The following is a 19,012-nucleotide window of genomic DNA, read 5'->3' on the forward strand; positions in this document are numbered from 1 at the left end:
GTGGCAGAAGAACAGAGTCCTGCCTTGGGAGAGTCAACTTCAGGAGGGAGGGCGAAGAAAAGCATCATGCTCAGAGGACACAGGATGCCTGACACTCAGTGTTGTGCAAGGCAATGGGGGCCCTGGGGGTGCAGATGAGGGGAACCCAGGGGCCCTGAAAAGCAGAGTTGAAGGGGATGTATCCTGGGCATCTCAGTGGTATTCATGACACTTTCTTCTCTGCATTTAAGATTTCTAGCTCATAGTGGTTCAGTTCTGACCAGCAAACCAAACAACATGGCACGTGTTTCTTGCAAAGGGCTTAGTGAGGCTCAGCGTATAGAAACATGAGTTGGCAAAGTGCTCTCTGGGGACGTTTGAGACCGACTTGCTTCGAAGTTATCCTCTTGCTGTGAAGATTACTTTTTGTCCCATCTTGCTGCCAGAAAACTCTCAATGAACCTCAAGTGACTGAACATCTTATCTTTTCAAAAAGAGAAATAACAAAGGATAAAATCATTGCCCAAACACGCAAAAGATTGAAGTTGCTTATTATCTTGAATGTTTTCATCAAATGTATCTTACTGAAAGCTTTTAAAGCTGAATGCTTAAGTACTCAGCCTAGAACATGCTTTTCAGCCTTATTTGAGGAATGTGGTAATTTGTGTGTTAATGTATTAGTTATATGAATATTTTAAGATTAGGTTGGCAAATGTATTACTAAAAATCTAGAAAAACATGTCCTTGATTGCTCTTACTTTAGTTCTAATGGATATTTTTGCTCTTAGATTTCAGAACACTTCTGAACTTTGATGTGGCTGTATTTCCTGTTATAATCAAAAGTCTTGTTTGTCACGTGGTTCCCAGTGATCAGCCTCCTAGGAACTTGTTGTTCGGTCGCTAAGTCATGTCTGACTATTTGCAACCCCGTGAACTGCAGCACATCAGGCTTCCCTGAACTTGCAAATATGTGAATTCTTATTTTTCATAACAGTTGGAAGCAGAAAATGCTCTTTTGCATTTTACTGTTTCAGTTCAGCCTGTGCTACTTGGGTATCACTGGAAAGATGAAAATAGAGACTCCTGGGTGAAGAGACTGTACACACTCAAGCAACGAGCAATTACCAGTTTTATACTTTAATCTCTAAATTAGTTTTTTAAATTAATTAATTATTTGGCTGCACTGGGTCTTCACTACTGCCCATGGGCTTTTCTCTGCCTGCAGCACACAGGGGCTGCTCTTTGTTGAGGTATGCAGATTCCTCATTGCAATGGCTTCTCTTATGGAACACGGGCTCTACGTGCTCAGGCTCAGTAGTTGTGGCACGAGGGCTTAGTTGCCCTGCAGCATGTGGAATCTTCCTGGACCAGGGATTGAGCCTGTGTCCCCTGCATTGGCAGGAAGACTCCTAACTACTCAACCACCAGGGAAGTCCAATCTTTAAATTAGTTTGACCTTGTGAGTTGTGGATTTGTTAAAGATAAGTCAGGGAGGTACCATCAAGTCTCTGGAGGCAGAGAGGGAGCTAGGAGATATTTGGGGGCTGGGAGTGCTTCCCACCAGGCATGAGGCGGTGGGCTTGGGGTGGTGGTTGCAGGGAGAAAAGTCAGGCAAAGATATGAAAGGCAGTTTGGAAAAGTATTTGGTAGAATATTGTTCACAAGTTGGATATGATGGCCAAGGATAAAAAGAAATGAAAACGCATCCATCCTAAGATGCTTTGTTGTTGTTCATTTCTCAGGCTCTCAGTTGTGTCTGACTCTTTGTGACTGCAGCACACCAGCCTTCCCTGTCCTTCACCATCTCCTGGAGTTTGCTGAAAGTCATGTCCATTGAGTCGTTGATGCCATCCAATCATCTTATCCTCTGTCGCCCACTTCTCCTCCTGCCCTCAATCTTTCCCAGCATCAGAGTCTTTTACAATGAGTTGGCTCTTCACATCAGGTGGCCAAAGGATTGGAGCTTTAGTTTCAGCATCAGTCCTTCCAATGAATATTCAGGATTGATTCCCTTTAGGATGGACTGGTTGGATCTCGTTGCAGTCCAAGGGACTCTCAAGAGTCTTCTCCAACACCACAGTTCAAAAGCATCAATTCTTTGGTGCTCAGCCTTCTTTATGGCTCACCTCTCATATCAGTACATGACTACTGGAAAAACCGTAGCTTTGACTATACAGGTCTTTGTCCGTTAAGTGATGTCTCTGTTTTTTAATGTGCTGTCTAAGTTTGTCACAGCTTTTTTTCCAAGGAACAAGCACCTTTTAATTTCATGGCTGCGATCACTGTCTGCAGTGATTTTGGAGCCCAAGAAAATAAAGTCTGTCACTGTGTCCATTCTGTACCCCATCTATTTGTCATGAAGTGACAGGACTGAATGCCTTGATCTTAATTTTTTGAAAGTTGAGTTTTAAGGCTTTTCCCTCTCCTCTTCCACCTTCATCAAGAGGCTCTTTAGTTCCTCTTCCCTTTACCAGGCTCCAATAAATCATTAGTGTGACTACAGATAGGGAATTCTGTTTTCTTTTTCTCTTGCATTCCACGCCCCCTGCCCATCCCGTTTCCTGAACCTTGCTTCTTAAGACATTGAAAATTATAAAAGAAAGGAGAGAAAAAAGTCCCAGCAAGAATAATTTCAGTGTCAAAGTGAGTCGCTGGGTGTGGCAGTCTTTTGTACAATCTGAGTGAAGTAAGGAAGTGGAAATTAAATAAATATCCTTTTATTATTTGATTTATGCTTATATTTTCTTGAGACTGCAGAAAGGATAAGTGTATCATTGTATACTTTCTTACACAGAATGTAATTTATCTTCCTCTCCAAAGGGGAGGGGAACAAAGAGAGAGATTAGTCTATTCATCTATCTGACCTTCCGGTGAAATACCAGAAATTCTACCTTTCAAAGAGCATTGGATTTTTAAAGTTCTTTTTAAAAATAAAATGATGAAAATGCTATATAGTCATTGTGAAAAATTCTAACAATGTAGAGATGTACAAAGTGACATTCAAAGTAATTCATTTTTCTCTCAATTCAGCTTCAAGCCTCTGCATATATACATATACACGTAGACTACTTTTTAACAACAATGGGAACTGTTTTTGTTATAAAGACTGTTTTTCAGTGCATCTTTTGTCTGTTGTTGAATGGGCGCAGAGCTCCACAGACTGTTGTATATTTCCACGGCAGTTGGAGCTCCATCTCATGAGCTGTTCAGCGAGCACAGGATCACATTCAAGTGACCATCATCATTGGGTCCCTCCCCGCCAGCTGGGTGACCTTGCATTTGGATATTTGTCTCCTAGTGTTAACTCGAGGATCACCTTATACATAAAGCACAGCAGAAGGGTCTGGAACACAGTATGTGCGCAACACGTTGCCTTTCTGTTGGTGAACTGGTTTGATCTTTGGGGATGAAGTCTAAGGACCTCCTCTCCCCTGCAGTTTTCCAAAACTACAACTGGAACTCGTTTAAATATCTGACTCCAAATCTTTACCTTCAGGATACTGTTTATCAGTTATATTGACATTTTTTGTAGACTGTCTGGCTATGTTCTGTTTCTTTTGGAGACTTAGAAAGCATGTGTCACTGATAAATTTTATCTTTCAATGTTTTAACTTTTTGTTGCCCAGACTTTGGGGTGTGGGGTCAGAGAAAATACAGAGAAGACTTTATGGTTGGACTTATGATCGGGTACTGAATTTGTTATTTTCTAGTAAGATGTGTTTTTACAACTTAAAGTCAAGGGTGGGCTTCCCTGGTGCCTCAGTGGTAAAGAATTTGCCTGCCAAAGCAGGAGATGTGGGTTTGATCCCTAGGTTGGGAAGATCCCCTGGAGAAGGAAATGGCAATTCACTCCAGTATTCTTGCCTGGAGCGTTCCATGGACAGAGGAGCCTGGTGGGCTATAGTCCATAGAGTCGCAAAGAGTCGGACATGACTTAAGCTACTAAACAACTGCAAAAGTCAAGGGTGGGCACATGAATACATATACATGTGTGCACACATGCGTGTACATGCACACACACGCACCCCTCTGGGAATCAGCCTTCACACTGTTCAAATCTATTCAAACACTTTCCTTTCAAAGGCTATGGGAGCTGGAGACCTTAGCAAGTTACCCTTTTTGCATCTGTGTCTCTGCAGGAATCCACTGTGAATCCTACAAGGACCCATGCGCTAATGTCAGCTGTCTGAACGGAGGCACCTGTGACAGCGAAGGTCTCAATGGCACGTGTGTCTGCGCACCAGGATTTACAGGCAAGTGAGACAGAAACTGAGTTTTCAAATTACTGCAGAATCCCTGAGATTGCAGCTGTGAAGAAAACCCAGAAACCTCTATGCATACATTATTGCAAAATATGAATTGCACTGCAGAAGGTAAGCAGGGATCGCTTGAATGGAGACCTGTTTTAAAACAATTCACTGTGTTGTCATTAAGTGAGGCTCTTAGGAGATCAGCATTTGGTTCGAAGACTTGCTGAGACTGTCCTTGCTGTGTACGTTTTCTGACCTGTAGCTTTGAAACGTGAGACATGAGCCATTACACTCACACCTGATAAAGTGTCAGTGCTAATGGAGGTGAGAAGGAGAATGGAAGGGTCAAATGTGTCTTCTGCAGCAACTGCATTCCGCCACCAGGTTTATTTCTATCGAAAGATACGGCAGTGTCTGGATTTACTTATTTATTTTAATTGAAGGATAATTACTACCTTGTGATGGTTTTTGAAATACATCAATATGACTCAATCAGTATGCATCGGCCACAGGCATACATGTGTCCCTTCCATCCTGAACCCCCCTCGCACCTCCCTCCCTACCGCATCCCTCCAGCTTGTCCCAGAGCACTGGCTTTGGGTGCCCTGTATCATACATCAAGCTCCCACTGGTTATCTGCTTTGCATATGGTAAGGTATATGTTTCAGTGCTAGTCTCTGAAATCATCCCAGCCTTTCCTTCACCCCCTGAGTCCAAAAGTCTGCTCTTTATGTCTGCGTCTCCTTTACTACCCTACGCATTTGAGTCAGTTCTAGTGAGGTGGATGAACCTCGAGCCTCTTATACAGAGTGAAGTAAGTCAGAAAGAGAAAGGCAGATATCGTATATTAACATCTGGATTTTGCATAATGGAGAGATGGTGGGGGCGGTTAGTGGGAGATCTTGAATTAGTAGTGAAGGTGAGGACAGGAGAGGTGTGGGCAGAGGGAGTGGATGGGGGAGAAAACATCTGATGGAAGAACAGGTGGGGAGGACAGGGCTGGGTTCAAGAGGAGCCTTGGAGTCTCCTGGGCTCTGAGTGGGAAAAGTCACTGTGGGCAAGGAGAACGAGCCTAACAAGGGCCCTTCGAAGTCACCCCTCAAAGATCTAGGGGGTTGTAAACACCCCAAACAGATGTGGAATGTCATATGCATGTGTAAATACTGAGGGGGAAGTTCTTAAATTTTCATCAGATTCTCAAAAGAAATTAGGAACCCCTTGGGTAGTGGAGATGCCATCCTTCGCTTTGTTAACTGAGCACAGGAGTGCGGAGATGTAGAGCGCAGGTCAGGTCTCTGTTTTGAGCACTTGCTCAGCCAACAATAGCGTCAGGGTCATGCTGGCTAAGGTAAATGTACAGGGGGCAGACAGAAGAAGGTGGGCACTAAAGTTTCTGGAAATATGTTATCATTGGCTGAAGAGTGCCTTGCATGCTCACTTCTCCCTGTTAAGCCACAGTGGCCACCTCCCCACCCCTGAAGAATTCCACAGAACCTGGACCCCCAGTCCATCCCTGGGGAGCCTCATTTGTGCTTCTGGGGAAGGTGCCAACAGTCAAGATCAGGAGGAGCGACCTCTGATCTTCCTTCTGTTTATCTGTGTCACATCCTTTGTTTTACTTTTGGCTTTTCCTGGGACTAGGAAGTGGGCTCACTCAGAAAATTATCTGCAGGTGGTTTTGTTTCTGACCAGTTTATAAACATTCAAGGACATTTGTTCTCATCAATAAATGCAAAGATAATATTGGGGATTGCACAATTGCACTCATCTCACATGCTAGTAAAGTAATGCTCAAAATTCTCCAAGCCAGGCTGCAGCAATACGTGAACCGTGAACTCCTTGATGTTCAAGCTGGTTTTAGAAAAGGCAGAGGAACCAGAGATCAAATTGCCAACATCTGCTGGATCATGGAAAAAGCAAGAAAGTTCCAGAAAAACATCTATTTCTGCTTTATTGACTATGCCAAAGCCTATGACTGTGTGGATCACAATAAACTGTGGAAAATTCTGAAAGAGATGGGAATACCACACCACCTAACCTGCCTCTTGAGAAATCTGTATGCAGGTCAGGGAGCAACAGTTAGAACTGGACATGGAACAACAGACTGGTTCCAAATAGGAAAAGGAGTATGTCAAGGCTGTATATTGTCACCCTGCTTATTTAACTTCTATACAGAGTACATCATGAGAAAGGCTGGGCTGGAAGAAACACAAGCTGGAATCAAGATTGCCGGGAGAAATAACCAGTAACCTCAGATATGCAGATGACACCACCCTTATGGCAGAAAGTGAAGAGGAGCTAAAAAGCCTCTTGATGAAAATGAAAGAGGAGAGCGAAAAAGTTGGCTTAAAGCTCAACATTCAGAAAACGAAGATCAAGGCATCTGGTCCCATCACTTCATGGGAAATAGATGGGGAAACAGTAGAAACAGTGTCAGACTTTATTTTTTGGGGGGCTCCAAATTCACTGCAGATGGTGACTGCAGCCATGAAATTAAAAGATGCTTACTCCTTGGAAGAAAAGTTATGACCAACCTAGATAGTATATTCAAAAGCAGAGACATTACTTTGCCAACAAAGGTCCATCTAGTCAAGGCTATGGTTTTTCCTGTGGTCATGTGTGGATGTGAGAGTTGGACTGTGAAGAAGGCTGAGCGCCAAAGAATTGATGCTTTTGAACTGTGGTGTTGGAGAAGACTCTTGAGAGTCCCTTGGACTGCAAGGAGATCCAACCAGTCCATTCTGAAGGAGATCAACCCTGGGATTTCTTTGGAGGGAATGATGCTAAAGCTGAAGCTCCAGTACTTTGGCCACCTCATGTGAAGAGTTGACTCATTGGAAAAGACTCTGATGCTGGGAGGGATTGGGGGCAGGAGGAGAAGGGGACGACCGAGGATGAGATGGCTGAATGGCATCACGGACTCGATGGATGTGAGTCTGAGTGAACTCCGGGAGATGGTGATGGACAGGAAGGCCTGGCGTGCTGCGACTCATGGGGTCGCAAAGAGTCGGACACGATTGAGTGACTGAACTGAACTGAATATTGGGGAAGCATTCCATTTCCCCCCTAGACATTTATATCCCACAAATAATAAAAAGCTTGGAAGAAAAATGAGAAAATATAGTGCCTTAGTGGGAAAAAAAAAAACAAAAACAAAAAACAAGACTTAAAACTGTGCTACTAGGAGACAGCCATTGGTAACATTTTGTTACATACATCCAGAGGTTTTCCTGAAGGTCTGTTTGTGTTTAAGATACAGTGTGTAGTGTAAATGCATATGTGCGTGCCTGCTAAGTTGCTTCAGTCATACCCAGCTTTTTTCGACCCTATGGACTGTGGCCCACCAGGATCCTCTGTCCATGAGATTCTCCAGGCAAAACTACTGGAGTGGGTTGCCACGCCCTCCTCCAGGGAATCTTCCTGACCCAGGGATCAAATCCACATCTCCTGTAGTTCCTGCATTGCAGGCAGATTTTTTACCGCAGAGCCACCGAGGAAGCCCGTAAATGCATATATTTGAACATAAAAGGAATCATACTGTTCATACTATTTTTCACTTAAAGATATGTGTGTTTCATAAATGGCACTTTCACATTAAGGAATATGCTTCTGTTTATCATTTTATTGGCTGTCCTGTCATCCAGTCCATGATATGTCAGGATTCTTTTTTTAACCCATGCTCAATTCAACTTTTGGGGAGATGGAACTTTTTCCTATTGTAAACAATATTACAGTGAATATTCTTGCATGCATGTCTTTGTAAACTTGTATGATTATTTCTTTGAGCTAATTTCCTAGGAATGGAATCCCAGGATCCAGGAGAATACATACTTATTTCCATAATGCTCTCCAGGAAGAAACCTTGTACCAATATTTACTCCTATCCAGAATGCAAAGAAGGTTTTATTTCCTTGTCCAAGTCTTTGTGATCCCATGGACTGTAGCCTGCCAGGCTCCTCTGTCCATGGGATTTTTTTTTTTTTTTTCAGGCAAGAATACTGGAGTGAATTTCCATTTCCTTCTCCAGGGGTTCTTCCCAACCCAGGGATCAAACCTGCATCTCCTGCGTTGGCAGGTGGATTGTTTTTCCACTGAGCCACCAGGGAAGCTCTGGAGAGACCTTTTATTTTTATTTTATTTATTTATTTTAATTACTTTACAATATTGTATTGGTTTTGCCATATATCAACATGAATCCGCTACAGAGACCTTTTAGATGAGAATCTAATCTTTGTCTCTCCCTGCTTAATGCTCTCCCTACTGGCATATCATTGTCTTTAAGACTTTTAACTGGATCATCAAGACCTCCCAGGCTGCATCTAGTCTTTCTAGGCTTGTCCTGGGCCCCCTTTGCCTGCTTGATTCCTGAACAGCAGTGTCATGCCCTTCTCAGTAATGTTCTTCCTGTGTGTCTCCTGCCTCTCAATCCCCTCTGCCTCGCCCACTGGCCATACACCTTTTGGTTGTTGTTTAGTTGCTACATTGTGTCCGACTCATGTTCTAGGTGGAAAGTCCACCCCTAGGCCTTTGGAGAAAGCAATGGCACCCCACTCCAGTACTCTTGCCTGGAAAATCCCATGGATGGAGGAGCCTGGTGGGCCACAGTCCATGAGGTCGCTAAGAGTCGGACACGACAAAGCAACTTCACTTTCCCTTTTCACTTTCATGCATTGGAGAAGGAAATGGCAACCCACTCCAGTGTTCTTGCCTGGAGAATTCCAGGGACGGGGGAGCCTGGTGGGAGGCTGTCTATGGGGTCGCACAGAGTCGGACACGACTGAAGCGACTTAGTAGCAGCAGCAGCAGGCCTTTCTTATCATTCTCACTGTGATCATAGCAAGCAGGAGGACTCTTCCAATTGAAGTGGGCTCAAACATCACTCCAACTGGTCTTTGAAAATAACAAATACCTCCGCCGTAGTCATTCCTCAACATTTTCCAGCTACTTTTCAGTATTTGTCTTTCAGTTCACAGGAGAATATTCTGTAATTTCCAGCTCATTTTCACAGGCAAATGTCATCAGTGCTTTATTCTCATTGAGATTTTAACTTGCCTTTCTTTGCTATTGAGCATCTTTCATGTAATTACTGATCCTTCAGATGTCTTGGGGCTTCCCTGGTGGCTCAGATGGTAAAGAATCTGCCTGCAGTTCAGGAGACGTGGGTTCACTACCTGGGTTGGGAAGATCCCCTGGAGAAGGAAATGACTACCCACTCCAGTATTCTTGTCTGGAGAATCCCAAGGACAGAGGAGCCTGGCGGGCTATAGTCCATGGGTCACAAAGAGTCGGACATGACTGAGAAACTACTTTCACTTTTTTACTTTCATATGTCTTCCCTTGTGAAAGGTCTTTTCAATTTTTTGCCCAGTTTTTAAAAGTTGAATTTTTGTCATATCATTGAGTTGTTAGGGTAATTTGCATATTCTAGATACTAATCCTTTGTCAGATAAATATTTGGCTTGTCCATTCATTCTTTTATTTTCCCCAGCAGTACATCCATCCATATATATTTTTTTAAATTAATTTATTTTTTGTTGAAGGATAATTGCTTTACAGAATTTTGCTATTTTCTATCAAACCTCAATATGAATCAGCCATAGGTATACATATATCTCCTCCCTTTTGAACCTCTCTCCCCATCCCAACCCTCTAGGTTGATACAGAGCCCCTGTTTGAGTTTCCTGAGCCATACAGCAAAAATATGGAACACTTTATGAATTTGCATGTCATCCTTGCTCAGGAGCCACGCTAATTTTCTCTGTATGGGTCTAATTTTTTACTATATGTGCTGCCAAAGTGAGCACCTTCCATACATTCTTAATGGGTTTTTGTTTTTTTTTTTTTTTTGGTGAGGAGCAAGTGCTTTTTTTTTTTGGTAATCTCTAATTTATCAATTTTTTTCTCTTTTGGCTTATTCTTTCTTTGCCTACCTTATGATGATGACATTTTGCCCAATGTTTTCTTCTAGAATTTTTAAAAATAGATTTTGCTTTTAGGTTTAGGTCTTGAGTTAATTTTTTGTGGGTATGGTGTGACTTGAGGATGGAAGTTTATTTTTTCCCCTTATGAGTACAAAGTTATCCTAGCAACTTAACTAACGGAATTCATTAGCACATTTTTTAAGGAAATGATTGACTATCTGTATGTCTTTTTTTATCCCTTTGGCTGTTTTTTCAAAATCAAAGTTTTTATTTTGAGATAACTGAAACTTCAGACTTCATGAACAGTTTCAGTAAATAATACAGAGGGATCCAGTGTACAGTTTACCCTCAGTGGCAACATGTTGTAGAACTACAGTACAGTGTCTTTCCCAGGTTACTGACATTGACGCAGTCAAGATCCAGACCATTTCCATCACAAGGATTCCTTATGCTGTCCTTCGATAGCCATGCCCATTTCTTGTGCACTACAGGAAAATTTCCTTAATCCCTAGAAAGTGCTAATCTGTTCTGCATCTTTATAACTTTGGTATTTCAAAAATATTTTCTGCATGGAATCACATAACATGTAACCTTTCAAGTTTTTTCACTCAGCATAATTCTCTGGCAGTTCATCCAGATCATTGCGTGTATCAAGTGTCTTCCTTTTTATTGCTGATCTGCCTTCTAGGGTATGAATGCACCACAGTTTGTTTAGCTATTCACCTGTTGAAAGAAATCTGAGTTCTTTCCAATTTTGAGCTATTACAGAGAAACCTGCTGTAAATCTTCATTTACAGTTTTTTTGTGTGAATATAAGTTTTCACTTTTTTCTGTAACATTTGCCCAGGAATTCAAGTGCTGGGTCATTTAGTAGTTGAGGTGGACTTTTCAAAAAAAGAAAAAACAAAAAGATGTCAGAATATTTCCAGAGTGGCTTAACCATTTTTTCCTTACCATTAACCATGCATAATAATCCAGTTTATCTCTCTCCTTGCCAGCATTTGATATTGTCTTCATTTTTTATTTTAGCCATTTTGATATGTGTGTGTTTCATGATGTCTTGTGGTTTTAATTCGAATTTCCCTAATGATAAATATGGGCTTCCCTGATGGCTCAGCAGATAAAGAATCTGCCTACAGTGCAGGAGACACAGGAGATGGGTTTGATCCCTGGGTCAGGAAGATCCCCTGGAGGAGGAAAATGGCATCCCACTCCACTATTCTTTCCTGAACTCTCCCATGGACAGAGGAGCCTGGCGGGCTACAGTCTGTGGGATTGCAGAGTCAGATATGCCTGAGTGACTGATGTAAACACGAATGATAAATGATGTTGGACACCTTTTCATGTGATTATTTTACGTCTACACTTACTCTTCGTCCAAGTATCCCTGCATGTCCTTTGCTGACTTTCTAATCACATCCCACATATCAAGGCTACATACTATCAGTATGGTTTCTGACCACTGACATTGACCTTGATCACTTAGCTGAGATAGTGTTTATCAAGTTTTTCCCCTGTAATGTTATTCTTCCTCACTCTTTGCATATTTTACTCTTTGAAAGGACCACACTGAAGGAATAGGGAGTTATACCAACCTCTTTGAAGGAAAAACTGCTACATAGACTATGTGAAATTCTTCTGTAGGAGAGATTTCTCTCTTTTGCCACATTTGTTTGTATCAGTGTGACATTATGGATATTTCTTTTATATTTTGAGTTAAATTCAGAACATTTCTATTTATTTTGTTGCTCAGAATGTTCCAGATTTGGACATTGGGAATTCTTTCATTTGGCTCCTATTGTCCCCAGACGATGAACATACTCCATTGTTGTGTTGGTGGTGGTTGTGTGTGTTTTATATGCTGGCAGTGAAGATATCCCAGTCTTATCTTGTATATTTCTTGCTCCAGTCTTAGAATCAGCCATCTCTCCAAGGAGAATGGTTCCTTTTATTGCAGAATGGTACTAGAAACCAAGATCTGGCCTCAAGCTGTGCTCAATATTCCAGGCCTGCCTTTGCTTCTAGATCCTCTCAGCTGACATAGCAAGCGAATGTGTCTGTATACTAACCCATGTATTTATAAATATTGCCATTGCGTTTAGTTCAGTTCAGTTCAGTTCAGTCGCTCAGTTGTGTCTGACTCTTTGCGACCCCATGAACTGCAGAATGCCAGGCCTCCCTGTGCATCACCAACTCCTGGAGTTCACCCAAATTCATGTCTATTGAGTCAGTGATGCCATCCAAACATCTCATCATCTGCCGTCCCCTTCTCCTCCTGCCCTCAATCTTTCTCAGCATCAGGGTCTTTTCAAATGAGTCAGCTCTTCGCATCAGGTGGCCAAAGTTTTGGAATTTCAGTTTCAACATCAGTCCTTCCAATGAACACCCAGGACTGATCTCCTTTAGGATGGACTGATTGGATCTGCTTGCAGTCCAAGGGACTCTCAAGAGTCTTCTCCAACACCACAGTTGAAAAGCCTCAATTCTTCAGTGCTCAGCTTTATAGTCCAACTATCACATCTATACATGACTACTGGAAAAACCATAGCCTTGACTAGATGGAGCTTTGTTGGCAAAGTAATGTCTCTGCTTTTTAATATGCTAAGTTGGTCATAACTTTCCTTCCAAGGAGTAAGCGTCTTTTAATTTCATGGCTGCAGTCACCATCTGCAGTGATTTTGGAGCCCCCCAAAATAAAGTCAGCCACTGTTTCCACTGTTTCCGCATCTATTTGCCATGAAGTGATAGGACTGGATGCCATGATCTTAGTTTTCTGAATGTTGAATCTTAAGCCAACTTTTTCACTCTCTTCTTTCACTTTCATCAAGAGGCTTTTGAGTTCCTCTTCACTTTCTGCCATAAGGGTGGTGTCATCTGCATATCTGAGGTTATTGATATTTCTCCTGGTGATTTTGATTTCAGCCTGTGCTTCTTCCAGCCCAGTCTTTCTCATGATGTACCCTGCATATAAGTTAAATAAGCAGGGTGACAATATACAGCCTTGACATACTCCTTTTCCTATTAGGAACAACAGTCTATTGGAACAATAGTCTATTGGAACAGCAGTCTGTTTTTCCATGTCCAGTTCTAACTGTTGCTTCCTGACCTGTGTATAGGTTTCTCAAGAGGCAGGTCAGGTGGTCTGGTATTCCCATCTCCTTCAGAATTTTCCACAGTTTATTGTGATCCACACAGTCAAAGGCTTTGGCATAGTCAATAAAGCAGAAATAGATGTTTTTCTGGAACTCTCTTGCTTTTTCCATGATCCAGCAGATGTTGGTAGTTTGATCTCTGGTTCTTCTGCCTTTTCTAAAACCAGCTTGAATATCTGGAAGTTCGTGGTTCATGTATTGCTGAAGCCTGGCTTGGAGAATTTTGAGCATTACTTTACTAGTGTGTGGGGCTTCCCTGGTGGCTCAGAAGTTAAAGTGTTTGCCTGCAATCTGGGAGACCTGGGTTTGATCCCTGAGTCAGGAAGATCCCCTGGAGAAGGAAATGGCAGCCCACTCCAGTATTCTTGCCTAGAGAATCCCATGGGCGGAGGAGCCTGGTGGGTTACAGTTCATGGGGTCGCAAAGAGTCAGACACGACTGAGTGACTTCACTTTCACTTTCACTTTACTAGTGTGTGAGATGAGCGAAATTGTGAGGTAGTTTGAGCATTCTTTGGCATTGCCTTTCTTTGGTATTGGAATGAAAACTGACCTTTTCCAGTCCTGTGGCCACTGATGAGTTTTGCATAGCCATCTATATCTGAATTAAGCTAAACATGAATTTACACTAATTTCTCCAACTCTACTCCATTACTACATGGATCATTCCAGTCTTCTCTCTTGTTTATCTGGAAATTCCCACACCAACAGCAAGATTCCTGGCTAGTACCATCCAACATTGTTTTACTTGTTTAATTCCTGTGTACATGCTGAGCAGTATCAGAATTCTTAAGCTTGTGTCCTTGTGGGACACTGGAGAGTAGAGTGCTGGTGTCTGGCTCCTTTTGCCTTTGGTCCTACCAACTCTGCCCATCCCAAGGTTACTTTGGTCAGCACTGCCCCTCACCCCTCAGTGAGCTTTGTGTCATACATTTGTAAATACTCTTGGATTATTTTCTTCACAGTCTGCATTCTTTTCTGGGATCTTCCAACTAGAGGGCTTGTTTTTATTTTTCCTATAGAAGTACAGTTCTCAAGCACCATGTTTTGAAAAGGCTGCCTTTCCTAAATAGAACTGCTTCTAAATGTTTGTCAAAAATCGGTTGGCCATATATTTGTGAATTCTCCCTTCTGTCTCATTGATCTATGTCTCCATTCCTCTGCCATTACAACTCCATCTTTATTACTGTGCACGATCCATCACTCAGTCCTGTCCAGCTCTTTGCAGCCCCATGGACTGAAGCCTGCCAGGCTCCACTGCCCGTGGAATTTCCCAGCCAAGAATACCGGAATGGGTTGCCATATCCTTCTTCAGGGGATCTTCTTGAGCCAGAGATCAAACCCATGTCTCCTGCATTGGCAGGCGGATTCTTTATCACTGTGTCACTTGGGAAGTCCCAAGTATAATGTTAGCTATAGAGTTTTTAGATTTATTTCTATCAAGTTGAGGCAGTTACTCTCTATTCCTTCTTTGCTGATAGCTTTAGTTATGAATAGCTATTGAATTTTTCCAAATGCTTTTTCTGCATCAATTGTTGTTATCATATGATTTTTCTTCTTTAACCTATTAATATGATGGATTATATTGATCGATTCTCAAATATTGAGTTAATTTCTTGTCTCTCTGGAATAAACACCATTTTGTCATAGTGTACAATTCTTTTCTATATCACTGAATCCTGTCCTTTAATATTTTGTTCAGAATTTTTGTGCCCATATTCATGAGGCATATTTGTAGTTTTCTCTTTTTATTAATATTGTCTTTGACATTTTTATATTTAGAAGTTCCATGCAGTTTTTTTTTTATATCTTCCATTTTTATCCTCATCTTTCCCATGATTTCCCTTCACATTTTGAACAAATTTCTTATTTATTCACCATCATCTGTTGCTGATATTTCTGGATCTCTGAATTTTGACTGACTTTCCTTCTGGATATGGATCCCATATTCCTGCTTTTTGTGCACATCTGGTATTTTTTTTGGCTAACTGCTGGTCATTGTGAGTTAAGTTTTTGAGTAACTGAATTTCTTTAAAAAGTGCAGGCCTTCTTTGTGGCAAGTAGGTACGTTACTTGCTGACCCGATTGATTCTTTCAAGGTTTGTTTTGTATTTTGGAAGGTGAAACTCTAGTAGCATTTACAGTAGAGATAATTCTGTCCTGCTACTTAGATGTGACCTTTTCCTCTGTGAATGCCCAGGGCAGGGGTGGTGGGGAGGTCAGTGAAATGTCCGTATTCCAGCTTGTGAAAGTTTAAATACTTCCCAGTCCTCTGTGAGCTGTGGCCACTGTTCATCTTTCCGCCCCTTTGTTCTGCCTGTGGCATTCCAACCGACTCAGGCACGGTATTCAACAACAAACTCAGGGGTTCAGCGTATCTCTGGTGCTCATTTTCTGTGTGGCTCTATCTTCTGTGGTGGTCTGTCCTACAAATTATAGCTCAGTCAGTTCAGTCGCTCAGTTGTGTCCAACTCCTTGCGACCCCATGAACCGCAGCACGCTAGGCCTCCCTGTCCATCACCAACTCCTGGAGTTCAACCAAACCCATGTCCATTGAGTCGGTGATGCCATCCAACCGTCTCATCCTCTGTCATCCCCTTCTCCTGCCCTCAATCTTTCCCAGCATCAGGGTCTTTTCAAATGAGTCAGCTCTTTGTATCAGGTGGCCAAAGTATTGGAGTTTCAGCTTCAACATCAATGAACACCCAGGACCGATCTCCTTTAGGATGGACTGATTTGATCTCCTTTCAGTCCAAGAGACTCTCTACCTGCATGCTAAGTCCTTTCAATCATGTCCAACTCTTTGCCACCCTGTGGGCTGTAGCCCACCAGGCTCCTCTGGCCATGGGATTCTCCAGGCAAGAATACTGGCGTGGGTTGCTGTGCCCTTCTCCAGGGGATCTCCCAGCCTAGGGGTTGAACCCATGTCTCGTATGCCTCCTGCACTGGCAGGTGGGTTCTTTACCACTAGCACCACCTGTGAAGCCTGAGCTGCTCCAAATTCCAATTATGCCCCTCAGTTCAGCAAAACCACTGTGTTCTAAATTGGTTCCAGGCAGAAAGCCAGGATGGTGTTGGTACTCCACTGTTTTCTTTCTCTCTCTCAGCAATCAGTTAGGCACTGCCTGTTGCCTAATGTTTTAAAGGTTTTTTTTTTTTTTAATACATATGTTTTGTTCACTTGCTTAATTATTTACAGTGGGAAAGCAAGTCAGGTTCTAGTTACTCCATCATTGTAGAGGTTCCAAGTAATTATTTAGATTCATTTCTTCTGAAATAAAAGGCTTGTACAGTATGAAGGTGGAGAAGGCAATGGCAAAATGGAAAATCCCATGGACGGAGGAGCCTGGTAGGGTGCAGTCCATGGGGTTGCTAAGAGTCGGACACGACTGAGCGACTTCACTTTCACTTTTCACTTTCATGCATTGGAGAAGGAAATGGCAACCCACTCCAGTGTTCTTGCCTGTAGAATCCCAGGGACTGGGGAGCCTGGTGGGCTGCCATCTATGGGGTCGCACAGAATCAGACATGACTGAAGTAACTTAGCAGCAGCAAGTATGAAGGAGTTATAGTTAAAGCACCCATTCCAGTGCCTGGCACATAGTAGGCTGAAATATTATAATACTAGATATTATGACTATAATAACTTTCATTGATATCATTCAGTGGAAGCTCTATTAACCTAGGGATTTACTGACAGCAGTGACTTTTGATTTCTTATCTTTCTCATTTTAATTTATCCAAGGGAAGCATACAGAATTAAATAGTACACTTGTAAATTTGCATAAATACTACCAAAAGTGATACCTACTATACAGATTGCCTCTTAGAAAGTAGTAGATTGAAAAGCAATTGGAAAAGATTTAAAGTTCAGACTCTGATTTCCAGCCTTAGTCAAGTAGAAATTTCATTTCATGTTCTCTTTGCAAATGTTATTCAAGCACAATGATGATTTAAAAGTAATTGATTTTCCCCACTCAAATAAAAAAAGTAAGCAACTCAAGAAAAAAGTAATCTGGCTCAAGCCAGCAAAAGCATAAAGATTTATTAAGTAAACTATGAGTAGAGAAAGATGATATAATGTACTGAAGACTCTTTTACTAAAATAAGTTAGAATGCATATTGCTTGGAGATCGAACGGTGAGGTGTTGAAATGTACATAAAAATATAGTACTCTTAATACAAAGAAACATAAATGAAACCCAATTTACTCCCTATGTGCTCAGTTGCTCAATCACATCTGACTCTTTGTGGCCCCATGGACTGTAGCCCACCAGGCTCCTCTGCCCATGGAATTTTCCAGGCAAGAATACTGGCGCAGGGTGCCATGCCCTCCTCCAGGGCATCTTCCAGACCCAGGGATCTAACCCATGTCTCTGTGTCTCCTGTATTGGCAGGCGGATTCTTAACCACCAGCACCACCTGGAGAGCGCATTATTTGTAATAAATCTTCACATACTTTGCATAAGACTAATAACAAAGTACATTATTACTCTAAGGCAAAAAGAGCAGTCATCTTTGAATTTCTCCTGGGTGAAATTTTCCTTGAGTGGCTCCACCGTCAGAATCACCACATATTCCTACCCCAAGCATGCAAAACTATGAAGACCTCAGCTGTAGCCAATTAAGGGATAACAATTCAAGTAGAAATGTTGGCATATTCATGTAAAATAGGCCATTGGAGTAAATCTAAAGGTATTTTTGTACTGTGAACTGCTCTGAGATTCTTCCTATGCTATGGAAATAGCTGCCTGCTATTTGGGCTCCTGACTGGCATGGAGCTTTATCATAAACTAATGTCACTGAACCCCAAGTATAGCTCTAAGAATACGGTGGTGATGAAAACCAGATTGGGATAGGTTTGGAATTCTCTCTGGGTCCTGGTTCTTTGATTCCTGGGTCTTAGAGAGTTGATAAATGCCTATAGAATAAGTTAATCCTATTTTCCCCTGCCATCCTCTATTCCTACCAAGTCCTTCCAAATTAGTGAGTGCTAAGAAGAGATAAATCTGAGGATCTTGGACTTTTCTCAATGATTTTAGAGCCATTTGGAGCTCCAAGAGCCAAAACATGCATTAGGGCTGCTCTGGACCTGAACTTGGCATTTATCTCCCCAGGAAAGCTCTGGATCTGAGCAGGACTGGACTGACAGCTCTAGGACTGCCCAGAAAGTAGGGAATTAGAAAGGTTTGACACTGATGTTAAACTTCTGGAGCAGAGTGGGGCTTTTGAGTTTTGCTAGGCTAGCAACCTATTCCAGTCTTCTCTCATGGAGAATCCCACAGACAGAGGGGCCTGGTGGGTTACAGACCATGGGGTCGTAAAGAGGTGGACAGGACTGATCTTTCAGTGACTAACACTTTCACTTTCAGGCTGGGGCAGTAGGGAGAAGTCAGGTCATTTCAGTAGCTATTGCTGCAAAGGTGGCAAAACATCTTATTTCAGAATTTGCAGGATTCAGATAGCCAGGGAAAGAAAGCTATTGTTTAGTAAATACCTCAATTAAGCCTGTCTTGCTAAATGGATGGAAAGCAGTACTGATGTGTATATTTGTCAGGGCCTTTGATTTCATCCTTTTATTCTCAGCACGTCCTCGTTTATATGTCTGTTCAACTAGTCTATACCATGTAATGCCATTGGTAATAGTTTAGTCTATGTGCTTTTCCAGTCAGAGTGATGGCCCCATTAATAGCAAGACAACCTTTGAAATA

At 42.1% G+C, this 19,012-nt stretch overlaps 1 protein-coding gene and 1 non-coding gene across 2 annotated transcripts in view; one reads left to right on the top strand and one right to left on the bottom strand.

Moving 5' to 3' along the window:
- DNER (delta/notch like EGF repeat containing) overlaps nucleotides 1-19,012 on the top strand; it is a 390,912-nt gene that overhangs the window by 347,351 nt on the left and 24,549 nt on the right. Inside the window, exon 11 of the mRNA XM_040229375.1 lies at nucleotides 4,119-4,232. Within this exon, the coding sequence (XP_040085309.1) occupies nucleotides 4,119-4,232 (114 nt within the window). The remainder of the gene's footprint in view (nucleotides 1-4,118; nucleotides 4,233-19,012) is intronic.
- Nucleotides 9,925-10,033, bottom strand: LOC120855274. The gene has a single exon (XR_005719235.1). It is a non-coding gene; the product is annotated as a U6 spliceosomal RNA (small nuclear RNA).

The sequence above is a fragment of the Oryx dammah genome, unplaced genomic scaffold, assembly GCF_014754425.2.
Source record: "Oryx dammah isolate SB20612 unplaced genomic scaffold, SCBI_Odam_1.1 HiC_scaffold_27, whole genome shotgun sequence".
In the NCBI taxonomy this organism is placed as follows: domain Eukaryota; kingdom Metazoa; phylum Chordata; class Mammalia; order Artiodactyla; family Bovidae; genus Oryx; species Oryx dammah.